Here is a 15,511-nt window from a genome sequence, read left to right as displayed (position 1 = left end):
TAAAAAAATAAAAAATCTTCTGGGCCCTTCTCCAGCCAAATGGCCTCCCTCGAAAGACTGAAAGTGATTTAGAAAGGCTTGTTTAATACAGAGGAAGGGAAGGCTGTAGAAGCACAAAATTCAGCCAACCAAGAATTAACTGTATATAAATTTGTGAAGGTGGATTACCAAAAACTGACTTTTATGCTCATTTCAGGTTTACTTTGTTAAATGAGCATTCACTGAACTAAACATCTATCGATAAAAACTGTCGGTTTTGTCGTATCATATCGCAGCTAAGTAACAATAACAATAAACAATAAACATTAGATAGTTAGACATGCTGGGATTGATAGTCTCTCCTGGCAGATACTGAATCAGTAAACACCGAAGGATTAAAGGGGAAGGAAGGGAGATTGAGAAGGAAGGCCCTTTGGTCTACTTTTAATGGGCTTCAGCACCAAGCCAGAGTTCCAGATAGGAGCTGAGCTTCAGGGGCCAGTCGAGCAGCAGCAACAGCAACAGCTTCACAGGCTGCTCAACCAGCTAGTGGTGCCAGCGAGGCTGCTAAAACTTCAACTTATACAGTCAGCATGAAACTTTAACAGCAGTTCATGAATCCATTCTTAGAAGAACTTGGATCCAGCTCTAAAAAAAAAGTAGGGTAGCTAATGAAAGTGAGACCTGAGCTCTGAGTGGTTCATTTGCAGAACCATTATGATAAGAGGAAGCCCAATTTTAGGTAATCCTTCCTCATCTGATTCAGGTTCTGTTGTTTGTAAAGGACCTTAGCGAGGCTTTCTCAAATGTTTGAAAAGGCGTCTTAAGTAACTGAGAGTTAAACTTTGAAATGAGTCTTCGCCGTGTTATCTTTGTGTGTGATATCGGTGAGCAGGCTCATCCTGGATGTAGAAAACTGTGGTAGATTATCCTTCTCTTCATTCTGAAGTTAGGTCTTACAAAGCTGAGATGTTTTACTGGTAAGTGCAACAGGGATAGAACAATCATTTGTTAACTAAAGTCAGTCCTGACAAAGAACAATTACAATGTCAAAGTTGATGTATTGAATAGATGTCATAAAATATTGATACACTGTTCAGATAAAACAAACCATCAAAAGATTTCTACTTATCAGTTTTATTTTAAATGTATGCTTTGGAAGTCCCTGAGTTTGACTATCATCATGTTTCTTCCTTTAGTTCATCTGACTTTCGTGAATAAATACCCTCCCGTTGCTCACACTTATCCTCTTACTTTGTATACCTGCCAACAAAACACACTTTCCCCCAAATTAATCCATCAGATATCCTCAGTCACTGTGCAGTGTTCAGAGTTCAAATCCAAATGCAACTTTCTGGTATTGTCCAAAGTGAGCATGTGGACTAGTTTCTACAAAGTGCTTTGATTCATTTAGACCTTTTTTATTCACAGCTGATTCATTAAGATCGAAGACTCAAACCTCCCCTCCATTCACCTTCCTCTTCTCAGAGCTGTCAATCTCCTGGGAGAGATTGATGGCTAAGTGTGTTTGTTAGGTAGTGGCCACAGATTACAGCACACAGCGCCTCTGGGGAGGATGGCGGTTAATTGCCATTGAACCATTAATCATAGCAGTGGGCTGTTTCATTACTTTAGAAAAATCACATCAGCAGGGAGGAGACTGCTACCATGGCCAGTGAAGACAGGTAAAAAGTTAGTCTTGCTCAGATATTATGTGATATTAGACCCTTTTCTATGTTCTCACTGAGCAATATATACGGAAATAATGCTGTTCATATAGCAAAACTGCTCACTTATGTGTGTGTGCGTGGTCTTGACTCTTATTCCTTTTCATGGGTTAACATTTGCACATGAGTCTTCTGACTTTTCATTGGACCATTAACTGTGATGTGGTGCTGCTTAAGTCCAGAAACAGCCTTGAACTTAATCTGTAAATTCATTTATTTTATTTATTTGATAGAAACAAGTATGCTCCATGAATGATGTCACATACTGCAGCATTTTAGCCAAGGCTAATTTTCAATGCCTGTCCCTAGTTGTCTTTAAACAATATAAGAAAGTATACAAAGTACACTGCATTGCAAAAATAAAAGTATATACACATATGTGCCTTTATATATGCCTACAAAACACACATACATAAGTATACACCAAAATGAAAAATTAAGTAAAACACATTCAAGGCTGTCAATAAAATCTGTAAGAAATAAGAGCTTTGTCAGTGCATTCAAACAAAACCACCCACACGGAAAAGTTACTATACCAGAAGTGAGTGCAGTCTTGATTTGTCTTTAGCCAGTTCTTAAGTCTGGAACTAGACCTTTTAAAATCTGGCATGGTCTTAAGATCTGTTGGAAGTGAGTTCCATAACTTAGAACCCTTCACAGAGAAGGCTGTCTGTCCAAAATTAGTCCTAAAATAAAGGATTTTACAGTCATGGTTTGTCACACTTCTGGTAACTCTGCTGGTGTTTTGTCTCTCCACGAATGTGCTTAGAGGCTCAGGTACTGGATCATCGATACATTTGAAAATTAATTAAATAAAGAAGAAATTGATAAAGCTTTCAAAGCTAATCAGGTTATATTATTTCAAGATATTGCAGTGGTGATAACGGATTGTTTTTTTATTCATAACTTGTAATGGTTGGTTTTATAGCCATCCTACACGTTTGGTTGCAGTCGGAGCAGCCGGCCCTATGCTGCCATGCAGTATGATGTGTGAGAAATATCATAGCATGCGTGTAAAGCAGGGCTGCCTTGTTCTGGTTGATTCAAAGCAATTTAGATTATTTTGTATCTTTTTTTCGATATCTTACATTTTCTTTATATGCTTGTCAAATTTAAGTTATAGATCTTAAACCAGCCCAAGATTTTTTAATTCCATTACTTTATGAACTATTTCCTTTTTTTATGTAAATGTTAAATGTATTGTTTAAATCAAATTTCCTAATAGAAAAACACATAGACAATGTTTTTGAGAAATTCAGAACCAACTGATTTTGATTGAGCCATTGTTGAATTTCTGACATGCAGATGGACTGTGTCTGCTGCATGTTCAGGTGATTTAGTGGGTATGTAAAGAACTTTATCGTCCGCAGAGCTGACAGCTGACACCTGTGCAGTGTGGAGGTATATCATTTATAAACAGACAAAAGAGCAGAGGGCCAAGAATTGAGCCTTGTGGAATACCCCTTTTTGCTTTGGACAGTACAGATATGTCTTGATTAACTTTGACACACTGCTCTCTAGACTGAAGATAGGACATAAACCAGAGCACTGCCTCCGATGAGAAATTAATATCAGCTATTTTAGTTAAAGCAAGGCATGATTGACCATTTCAAAAGCTTTTTTAAGGTCAAGAAATACTGCTCCCACCATATTGCTTATGCAGTTGAGTAACCTGGTCTAAACCCAAACTGCTGTGGATGAAGGAGCTGTCTGACTTCCAAATACTCTCTCAACTCTGTTGCTACAACTTTTTCAATGACTTTAGATAAAATTGGTAAAATTGATATAGGTCAATAATTAGACTTGTTTTATCATAAAAAATAACAACACGCAATGGTGAATTGTGCAGGACAAAATTATTAAAATTCATATTAGGTGATAAGATTACGTTCAAAGTTAGACATTCCAGTGGGGTGTTCAGTTCAACTTTATGACATTTGTATTTGTCTTTGATGTATATTAATACTCCTCTCCCCTTGCCCGTGTTCCTATCCTTTCTAAAGCACTGATACCCAGCAATATCACATTAGTTGATATGTTGCAATGAAGCCATGATTCTGTTAAACAGAGATAGTCTAAGTTAGAGTCCAACAGAAGTGAAGAGATCTGGTCAGATTTGGAGATGAGACTCCATATGTTTAATTGACCACCTAGTATTCATTTTGGTTTACACTTTATGTCCCAGAGCACACGAACATGATTGACGGTTTAAAAGAGTAAATGTTGCTTTTGTTTTTGTACCGCGCAACAGTCAGAGCCATCTGATTGAGGATGTACCGCGTTATTAGTTCTTCCACCAAGAATAGCACTCCTTGCGATCCCTGCCACTGCGTCTCCCGAACTAGGGTTAAAGCCCACTCAACCACGTCACGGAAGCTTTGTGGTTGATATTTGTATTAATTTCCGGCTCAGTCCTTGGGCCAGGATTGGTCAGCTTGGATGACTCAATGGTGTGGCAGCGGTCCGTTGTCTTCGTAAAGGGCTCCGATGCATTCCACTCAGCAAGGCGTTGCACCACCACCACCTGTCTCTGTGTTAGCATTTCCTGCAGATCCGCTGTGAGAGATGCTAGTGTGGTCAGGGGTGTTACCACCTTTGCCGATTCACTTGTGTTCGCCGCCCCCCGCACAAAGGTGTTCAAGCGTAGTCGGGCCGGGGTTCAAATATATATCTCCAGCCAAAAGTATGAGTACCAGAAGAACTTTCAATGCATACTCACTGTCTTGCCGAGATAGTGACTTATGTACACTGTTTCTGTCACTCTGATACTTGCTTTTTTTGCCCAGGTGACATACAAAGTGTGGTGTCCATATCCAAACCCATAGAGCTTAATTTGCTCACCCTTATTTAAGTCATCCCAGTTGCTTTTGATGTAAGATGAAAAGTTGTAGATCCCAAAAAACATTAGTAATATGATTAACTGTAAAATACCAGGGACAAGGACATGCATTCATTACTTTCCCTAACCGCTTAATCCAATTCCCCAGATCCACATATTCATTGTAATTTTATTTGTTTCAGCTCCAACGGAGTCCCCATTGAGACCTAATCTGGGTGAGTCTGCTTTGTTTTGCGTGCTGAAACTTTATTTTCTTTTAATACTGTTGTCACTCAGGTGATTACCCTATGAAGAGACCAGGTAAAATCAGATTGTATTTAACTGTGAGCATTTGGTTTATGTATGTAGTGGAGCTCCATGGAAAGCATGCTGTGCTTCGTGATGACTTTGACTCCAACCTACAAGGAGAGTTAGATCCCAGCATATGGTAGGTGAAGATGGTATGACTCCTCTTGTAGACTATCACTGCACCGTCAACTCTTGTTCTTGTTACAAGTCAGTCTTGGTTTGCTTCTTTTCTCCTCTTCCTTCTCTCCACAGGTCTGAGTGCAGTAACTGTGATGTTGGAGAGCAGTGTGGTGTGCTGATGCACGGCAGAGCGGTCACGTTCTGTGAGCCCTTTGGAGAGCGAGAGCTGGTAACTGCCATGTTTGACCACACTGTAACCACTGTACAGTTTCATGGCCCATTGGCCATACATCCAAACCAACCCTCAGTGGCCAAAACCACATCCACAGTGAATTACAATGTCTTAGCTGTAACCACCGTAGACTGTCATAGTCAAATATCTCACTGATGTAGGACTTCATGCAAAGTCAGTTTTAACTCAGAAATAGATGTTTGATCAAGTTCACAGTATGAACATGCGCATGACCTTGTGTTAAAAAAGGAAGTGGATTTTGACCAACATTTTACTTTTGATTGTGTTTGTATTATCTATGTGCCATCAATAGAGAAAACAAAATCTCTCTCTCTTTAAATTAAATGCCAAGAAATGGAAGCAAGCTTAGACAGAAAAGCGTTACACACATATTTGGTCTAATTGCATGCTTTAACATGGCCAAACAAAATAGCTTAAAACAAATAACTCTATTTGTGAAAACAGGTTCAAATGTTTCATTCTTTAATCATCTGCCAACTGCTCATTCACCTTATTGCTGCACCTGTTTGGCTGTTTCGCCTCTGTGATCTTTTGCCAGAATTAACTTCACAAACTGGTGTGAAACAAACATTTGCAAGCTACATACATATGTTGCATTTAAACGCAACTGAAGAGTAAATAACAGTGATATTCGTATGGTAAAATCACAGTCATATTTTTTCTATAGGCTACTTGTGTTGTTCTCTTTCTTTTTCTTTAAAGTTTATTTCAATCTATTATTTAATCCCTGGAGATTAAAGCCAGTCCACATTAGAGAAGTTTTTAGCCTTTCAAGATGACAAAGCAATTCTCATGACTAGCAATTGGTTTGTTTGTTTTTACTCGTCCCAGATGTTTGCTTGTACTTCTTGGCAGCTCGTCTGTCAAATCCAATAACAACAACAAACAAATAAAAAAAGAGCAGAAACAGATGCGCTTTCACATATTCACAAATACACATGTAAGCAATGAGGTAAAATTGCATTTTGCATACTTTATTATTATTTTAATATTTTCACTATCATCTATTATTTGAAGCTTCACATACCCACCTTGTTAATGTTTTCATTTTGCTTCAGTGATATGAAATATTTTAACTCCTATATCAGACTCCCTTTTACTTATAAACATTTATCTGTGTTAATTAATCTAAATGTTGACTGAAAATACTTGTAATAAGATGAAGCTAAATCCTAAATTCATATGATGTGCATTATTCTGAATATGAAAAATCACTGACTGGCTGCAGTTGCTCATCAGCTGGTTTTGCTGAAGAGCTCTCAAGTCTCTGAATTTACTGTGTCAGTAGACAGCTGATGTGGTCAGTTGAAACGATTTGTTGCCACTAGGCAGGGATTTTCCAGTGGAGTAGCCAGAATAGATCTGTGATAACTTTTGGTATGGCATACCTGTCAAACTAGAAAATACAAGGTTATTTAAGGCAACTAAACCTCACAACTAAACAATATTTGGAAAGTAGATAATGCTGGAAAAGATCAAATTATTTATTTCATCTATAATTTATTAATGTTTTTATTTATTTATTCATTTATTTATTTATTTATTTATTTATGTAGCAAGAGTAACAAATAAGCTTTCATTATTGAAATGTAGATCATTTTACCAAAAACTACAGAGTACTACTTTGCTGAAAACTTATGTCATGTTGGTCAACTGCATTATGAGCTGCTATTTGCATATCATAATTAGGAATACATAGACATATACATATGTTTTATTTCTTATTAGAATCCTATCAAACTATGCATGAACACAAATAAAACACACACAATCTCCCCTCTGATATTATAGCTTATTTGTAATTATCTGCTGAGGTGATTCTAGAGTCTCTTGAGGCCCTAGGAAATATTTTACTGACCATTTCCACCAACGAGGGTTCATAACCCCTTTATTATATTTCATTTTAATAAAAGTAACATGTTAATATCCTTTTTAAACACTTTGTTGCTAATGCATTAAACCTTTGGATGTCCTTTGGCAACTTCCACTCTTTTCTTTTTTACTTCATTATTTTCTATTTTATTTCAGTTCAAGAGTGGCAAATTGATTTAAACTGGCCCCATTAAAGAATATTATATATTCTGAGTCCTGTATTTAGATGCTTAAGGATTACATTCACAGCATAATAAATAAATAAATGAATAAAGACTGTTTTTAGAACCCCTACTGGGCTCATACTGAAAATACAACATATACAGTACTTATACAAATCACACAATATCTTCCTATCGCTTCGCTGTAGATCACCAGCTTCAATCAGTTGGCCCCACTTTGCATGCTTGCAAGATTGGTTTGTTTTGGGTTTACAAATAAAATGCAGGCTGTGTTAATCCATGTCTTTTTCACATGTTCACACCAGCTTAGATGTAAATGTTCAGTTCTGTTTGCTTTTTTTTCATATGTCCTCAAGTATCTAAAAGACACTATGGAAATGTTAACACACCCCAACTCAGATTTCTATTTAATGCAGCTATTCAGAGGGGAAACACATAACATTACAGATAAGAATAACTCCTGCTATCTTGTGTACCCTCTCCAGACTACTGTACCTCTTAACACCAGCACAGCCTCGGTCCTGCAGTTTGCCCTGGGTGAGTATTACATTTCTATACACCCTACAAACAGACACTACATAAATAAAGTTCCTGAGTGAGGTTTTTGTACAAAACCAATTCCAATGCAGTTGGGATGTTGTGTAAAATTATTATAAAACAGAATACAATTCAGGTCCTCCTGAGCTGAAGAGGAAAAAGAACTATCTGAATTATTATCAGTGCAAAGCTCAAAAGTCAGCATCTGTGGCTGCATGGGGTGTGTTAGTGTCCATATGGACACCAACACACCCCATGGAGCAGCTACATCCAAGCAATGACTTTTTCAGAGACATTCCTGTTTATTTCAGCAAAACAAAGCCAGGCCAAGGCAAGAATTCCACCTACAGAGCTTCAACAATTAACATCCTCAGTTTCCAAACACTTACTGGCTGTTGTTGAAAAGAAAAAAGTAGCTGTCTTTCAACTGGAAAGTTGGGAGATCATTTCCAGGCTTCCCCTGACTATGTGCCAAACTGTCCTTGGGCAAGACACTTTGGAAATCGCTTTGGATAAAAGTGTCTGCTAAACAACAGAATAGAATGGAATAATTGCTCCCTGTTTTATTCTAAAGAAATCTGCATATTTTGCTGTCTTTCATGTCAGTATACCAATGCACAATATTTATGCCTCTTTCTCTGTCTCACTACCCTCTCTCTCTCTTCCTATCACAACAATGAATGATTTACAATATGCTTGAAAGACACAGAGAAGGATGTGGCACAGGTTTTAGAGATGTTGTATTTTTCATGTCCATTACATGCATCTGCCAGTTCTCATGGGAACATGGCACGAAGGAAATATGAGTCCATAATGTATATCAACCCCCTTCTGTCTGGCTGCACTTCTGTTTGAAGGTCATTCAAATTAGTTTGTCTTATGTTTGCAGTATTTTATGTAAGGGACAGTTTCGTAAAGTGATATACTGAAGTGGCACCAAATTAATGCATGCTGTACTCAGTGGGAATGGACCACACACACTGTGACATGTTGTGGAAAAAAGGAAGGTACTGATCTGAATGTAAAGGATTACTTTCTTCCTCCATTAGCAGCCTTTGACCCCACGTCCTCCCACAGCACCCACACAAAAGCATATTTTTAAAAGGTCTGATCCCACATTCACCAAAATGGACAGTATGTGTACACACACATATATAGTATCCAGCTGTAGTTTGCTGTTCCCTGTCACTTCCACTGCAGCTGCATCTGTTCTGCCTTACTACACAGATTCCTGATGTGTCTGGGTCCATTTAGAATCATCGTCATTCAAGTGTTGATTACTTATCATAACATCATAACACAATTAGTTTCCTGCTTGGAGGGGACAACGTGAGCAAACAGCCATGTGCTGAATCTGGCTTCCTCTCTGGGAATAAAGGAGTATGTTCCCCCACTGTTAAATGCAAATGATAAAGCAGGAAACTAACTGATCCTTTTAATTAAACATTTCTCTTAACTATCAAATACACCTGTCCTGTCTGTGTTTCTCTTTCACAGGATCAGGCTCCTGTCGGTTTAGCTACTCAGACCCCAGCATCACTGTGTCATACAGCCTAAGTGGTAACACTAACACCTCAGATGACTGGATCGCACTGGAGAAGATCAGGTCTTTCTCTCTCTTTCTTTCTCTCTCTCTTCTGCTTCGTTTTGCCTCATCCATCCTACAGTCCTTCCATCTGTCGTAAACACCCGCCCTCCCTTTTTCCTCCTTCACACCTCCCCCTCTTAATTTGTCATTTCTTTCCTGTTTGTGTCTCAAGGATCCACCTGGACTTTAATACTTCTTTCCAACCTTTCTGTGTTTTGTCCACTTTCAAACAATCATCAGTGTTATTACAAACTCTAATATAGATCTGCAATATGTAAAGATAATGCTTTGGTGTAAACATGATGGTTTGAATGGCTGGTTCCACACATATGTTTTCTTTCTTTGTGTGAAATGCATGGGGTCATCTATGGCTATATCAGAAACAATTGACAATTGACTCACCTAACTATGAAGCTGAAACTCATATTTCCAAATTTACCTTGACCCTGATTCTGTTTGGTTTTCTTTCCTTCAGTGCTCCAACCAACAGCAGCACTGTCATCCACCTGCTTCCCCTTCCACATTCCTCCAGAGCTGATGCAGTTCGTCTCCGCTGGTCTCAGGAGATGCCTCATGGCTCTGAAGGCTATGAGTCTTGCTGGGGGCTGGACAACGTGCTGCTGGTCAATGCAGCCCACAGAGTCCCCCTGATGGAGGACAACTTGGATCCTCCAAACACTGCAAACTGGCTATTCTTCCCTGGAGCTACTGTAAAGGTACACCAATAAACCAGACTATATTTGTTTGTTTTTCGTAAATTTCCATCCATCCATTTATCTTCTGTCGCTTATCCGGGGTCAGGTCGCAGGGTCAACACCCTAAACAGGGAAGCCCAGACTTCCCTCTCCCCAGCTACATTTGCCAATTCTGCGTTCCGAGGCCAGCCGAGAGATATAATCCCTCCAGCGTGTCCTGGGTCTTCCCCGGGGTCTCCTCCCGGAGGGACGTGCCTGGAACACCTCACCAGGGAGGTGTCCAGGAGGCATCCTGATCAGAGGCCCAAGCCACCTCAACTGGCTCCTCTTGATGCAGAGGAGCAGCAGCTCTACTCTGACACCCTCCCGGATGACTGAGCTCCTCACCCTATCTCTAAGGGAAAGCCCAGCCACCCTGCAGAGGAAACTCATTTCAGCCACCTGTATGCGATATCTCGTTCTTCCTCACCGGAAGACGTGTTGGTAGGATTGAGGAGGTCTCCCAATCACTCCCCTCCAGGTCTTACTGTCATTGCCCACGTGAGCATTGAAGTCCCCCAGCAGAACAAGGGAGTGCCCAGAAGGAGCACCCTCCAACACTCCTACCAAGGACTCCAGAAAGGGTGGGTACTCTGAACTGCTGTTCGTTGCATAAGCACAGACAACAGTGAAGACCTTTCCCCCCACCTGAAGGCGATAAACCCCAACGTACAGGCACCAAGCTAGGGGCTAATGAGAATGCCCACACCTGCTTAGCACTTCACACCATGAGGAACTCCAGAGTAGAAGAAGGTCCAGCCCCTTTCGAACGTACCTGTTCCAGAGCCCAAGCCATGTGTCGAAGTGAGTCCAATTATATCTAGCCGGAACCGCTCAACCTCGCGCACAAGCTCAGGCTCCTTCCCTTCCAGAGAGGTCACATTCCACATCCCTAGAGCCAGTTTTGCAGCTGAGGATCGGACTGCCTGGGTCCCCGCCTCTTGCTGCCGCCTAGCTCACATTACACCCGACCCCTACGGCTCCTCCCTCAGATGGTGAGCCCATGGGAGGGTTTGTACATTTATGCTTCAATATTTTTTTTAAAAATTTGTTTACTTAACAGTTATTTTATAAGTCCATTTCACCAAGAAGGTGGAGAAATGCTGAAGTAAGTATTAATAGAACCTTGTTCCAATAATTAGCTAATAATTTAATTACTGTATTTAAGTAAAGAATGACAAAAACATAAAGCAAGTGTTGAAACTGGAAAAAGATTTTCTACATTACATGACAAAAATGTGTGTGACAGGGAGCAGAAAAAGACAAAAACAGAGTGGATCCTCTGGTTGAGTATCTTACAATTATTACTCTTAATAGGTAACAAGTCAGTCACAAAAAAGGGTATAAAATCAGCTTATTAGTAATAAAGCAATCAGCTTCTTGCAATAAAGTGGGTACAGGTTCATTTCTCTGTGAAGGATTGCAAGAAAACAGTTCAACAATGATGTTTCTAAGCCTAAGAAAATTGAATATAATGCTAGTATTTCATCATTTTCTTTACGTGAAATCATTAAAATATTCAGAGAATCCAGATATCTGTGCCGGCGACAGGGCTGACAACCTGTTGAATGTCTGATGTTCAGGCCCTCAGGCTGCATTGCATAAATAAGAAACATGGTGCTGTTGTAGAAATGACTGCAGTCACTGGAACCCTTCTGACATGACTGTATATGACAAACAAGGTCTTAAACAGTTGAAAATCCCAACAATGGGAAAATATTTTGCTTTCAGAACTACTAGGATGGGTGTTTTGAGAGTTTTTGCTAAAAGAAGAGGTGACGCAAGATAGTGGTAAACCTGCTTCCGTCCAAACCTCTCTCAAACAAGCCGGTTGTATAAAATTTTTTGGATATTTTTTTTTCTTCTCGGCTTTTACATTTGATCTGGTGTAAAGTTTAAATGAAAAGCAAATCTTTGCATTCTAAACATCATATTTTTCTCTTACAGAACATCATACACATTAGTGTAAATAGATTTACTGAGAAATATACTGTTATTTTAACAAAATAACCATACAGCTTCAATTTTGATAATAAAACCAGAATTAAATTCATCACTGTGGTTTCAGCCCCAGAGGAGAAGATTAGTATTTGCTCATAAAAATATCAATTTAGAATTTACATTTAACAGAAAAATGTTCTCCCTTTTGTTGTTTTTGGTCAGCATGCCTGTCAGTCTGAGGGCAATGCCCTGTATTTCCATGGTGGTGAGGAAACAGGTCACAGCTTTGCCTCCACAAGAGACATTGATCTGCATCGAGAGGAGGGAAGGAGCTACTGGGAGGAAGACTTCGAGAGCCCACCCTTAAAGTAAGTCCAAGCTAATGACTGAATTTTTTTTCTATGTTAAAAAAAGATAAGCCAAAACAACAGACCATGGAGTAATTTTTAGTAAGGATGCCACTTTATCCAGATTATTAAAGTGCTTTAGTGACACTTGTTATTTGGGACTTTGATGCAAATCGCAACTTTTATTTTGAAGGTGGAGTTTCCAGATACAATCCAGATGTTGATAAAACTGGGCAGTTTGATGAGTCAATTGGAGGAATGAGGGAGAAATAAAATTGAAGAGAATCAATGCATTTTCATCCTGGTTTTTTTTCTCCAATCTTCACAATGCATTGTTTTCTCTGCTTACCTGATTTTAAAGAGGGTCTGATTCATTGCAGTGAAGCATTAAAAGTGAACTTGGCTGTCAGATCATGGTATGTAGTGATGGTAAAAGATTAAGAATTTACAACATAACTTCACAACTTTAAAATGTGCCAAAAGCTTCTTAAACTGAGATCAAAAATATTTTACCCTAGAAAGCATTATTGTCCATAAATGTATGTTCTACTTTGTTGGTGAACTTGACCTAAGGATCAGGTATATTATTTATTTTCCATTTCAAAGAATGGAAATGTAAACATTTCCATTCTTTGACACCTGTCACTTGTCATCTGTTGTGCGATGAAACGTGCAGTGTTGCACAAGTCAAGCATGGGGTTGACACAGGTGAACGCCAAACCTCTAGCTGTTATAGAAATGGCTGTCCATCTGTTCACAGTACACACACACTCATATGTCCAAACATACACTGGACAGCAGAAAGCAAGGAAGCACTGTGTGATGCACTGTAGGTGGTGTCAACATTAAAGGGGATAGATGATAGATAGTGTCACTGCCAGAGAGTAATTAACAGGCTTCATGCACCAAGTCTGTCAGTATGCTTTTCCATTAATGAGAAGGGCCTCAAACAGAAACAGGTTTCTACAGCAGCCCCACGCCCTCACACCTCCCTGTTGCATGCCAACATGCTGCACTGCATGCTTGCTCTCCCCCATCAGGCATCGTGGACTGAGTAGGCAGGGAGACTTTTTGTGGTAACAGTACACTTCATTGTGTCATTTAACCTAACACTGGCTGTGACAGAGACAAAAAAAAAAAGGAGCGGAACTGTCGGAAAAAGAAGGGGAGAGAAACAGAAACCAGGAGAGAGGATAGAGGAACTCAGGGGAGGCTGCCACACTGAGCTAACTTCTGTCAGGCCTAATGAGAATCCTCTGTCTACTGTGTAGAAATATGTGTCTGCATGCATGTGTCCTGTGTGAATTTCCTTCCAGGTGATTCATTCTTCAGCCCTGGCATTGCATATTTGTTTACCAGCAAGGCAGGATTCATAACAATTGTTTCCTCACTTAAGGAAGACTCCACAGGGAGGTGTTGTGTAAAGAGACAAAATATAATAGCACAGATTTCCATGCTATAATTTTCTGTCCATATAAGTACCATTAGAAAAGTTATGTGAAATTCAGAATGAAAAGAATTATACAAATGTTTCTTAATTTCTTTATAGTTTTAATTGTATTCATCCTGTAATTCCCAGACATACTTTTCTTATATAAACATTTAGTTAAGGATCATTAAATATTGGACACAGAAATGTCCCTTAAAAGATATTAGGTTATTGAGCATGTGCTTGTAGCAAAAGAAACAATTATAGGAATAAGCTATGCTTGGTTTTTCAGTTTAGAAATATTCTTTTAATGATACTCTTGGTTTAAATAGCAGAAGTTAAAAATGTAATTTTGTATACAAATAAAACCCACGTTGTCCCCCGTTTCTTCACTTAGTTGGGACATAGAAGGAGCCGTCTATGGGACTAAATGTGGAGAAATTGAGTCGGGAGCAGCACTAGTGTTTGAGAGGGAAGGCCGTCGGAGAGTGTGCACCCCTTACCTTGACACTACATCATATGGAAACCTTCGCTTCCACTTTACCATGGGTAAGACAGTACTCCATCTATCAAAATTTGCCATTTATGTAGTGTAAAGCATTTGTATCATTTTGTTTTTATTTATCAGTATTTTGACTGAATTACGTGTGCCGTTGTTCAGGTGGTGGTGACTGTGATCCAGGAGAGTCACGTGAGAATGACGTGATTCTCTTTGGGAGATCGGAGGGCAGGAGGGAGCGCGTAGTGCTCGAAACTCTTCCATACTCCTCTTACAGGGTGAGATACCAAGACATCCCCTTATACCAGTAAATTTAGTTACCTGTTAACCTTCAAACTGTTCCAATTGTCTCATGAAATCAGTTGAAATAGAAGTGATAATATTTCTGCCAGAAAAGAAACAGCTGTTTATTAGATTAGAAGCATTTGGATGTTTAATCATGTTTTGCAAGTGGCCAAGCAAATGAAACAACTGATTAGTTTTTTTAATTTAATCATTTCATGATTTTGGTTGTAATTTTCTGTCATTTTATTGACCAAAGAGTTTATTGACTGATGTATTGTCTAAGTCTTGTTATTTTCCCCTCTCAGACTCCTGCAGTGGTATCTGTGGCTTTACCGCCTGAACTACAAACACCAGTCACCCAGTTCTGCCTGGAACAGCGGTCGCATGGTGGTGCAAACCGTCATGTGTGGGCTGTGGACTTTATGCAGCTGCTCCCTGTGCTACCTGGCACCCACACACATGTTGCTCAGTTTTCCATCAACCTTGGCTGTGGCTCCTACCAGCCTGCCAACAGGTGTGACGTTTCTCTAATTTTGTTGGTTTTTAAGTCAGATTAATTAAATTGGGAATCCACTAACGAAGCTCTTCCATACCAGTCCACATACTCAAGGCCACTTTGTTATTTTTGTGTGACCATGTGTAAAATTCGACATATAGTGAGCCTAAAGACAGAAGACACCTCTATAAAGCCAAACCTAGATAAGGCTGAACTCAACTACTTTCTGAGAAAGCAGATGATTATTTCTGGGTGTGTAAATCTGACTGTTGTCCTTTCTCGCTGCAGATGTATGAAAATGTAGAGTCCAATTGATTACATAACAGCTTAAGTGACTAAGTTCACATCAATGTTTTCTTTTTTTTTTTGTTTGTTTTAGTTTATATTTGGTTGTT

General features: G+C 39.3%; 1 protein-coding gene across 1 annotated transcript in view; it reads left to right on the top strand.

Annotated features, from left to right (window-relative positions):
• The window catches only part of reln (reelin), a gene marked incomplete at its 5' end in the record, with an annotated part of 111,505 nt that overhangs the window by 67,941 nt on the left and 28,053 nt on the right, over positions 1 to 15,511 (top strand). The window contains 10 exon segments of the mRNA XM_079255996.1: positions 4,728 to 4,760; positions 4,894 to 4,972; positions 5,086 to 5,182; positions 7,746 to 7,797; positions 9,295 to 9,403; positions 9,861 to 10,101; positions 12,283 to 12,428; positions 14,234 to 14,385; positions 14,498 to 14,613; positions 14,926 to 15,134. Of these exon segments, the coding sequence (XP_079112122.1) occupies positions 4,728 to 4,760; positions 4,894 to 4,972; positions 5,086 to 5,182; positions 7,746 to 7,797; positions 9,295 to 9,403; positions 9,861 to 10,101; positions 12,283 to 12,428; positions 14,234 to 14,385; positions 14,498 to 14,613; positions 14,926 to 15,134 (1,234 nt within the window).

The sequence above is a fragment of the Telmatherina bonti genome (assembly GCF_933228915.1).
Source record: "Telmatherina bonti genome assembly, chromosome: 2".
Taxonomy (NCBI): Eukaryota; Metazoa; Chordata; class Actinopteri; order Atheriniformes; family Telmatherinidae; genus Telmatherina; species Telmatherina bonti.
This window is presented reverse-complemented; position numbering and strand designations above follow the sequence as displayed.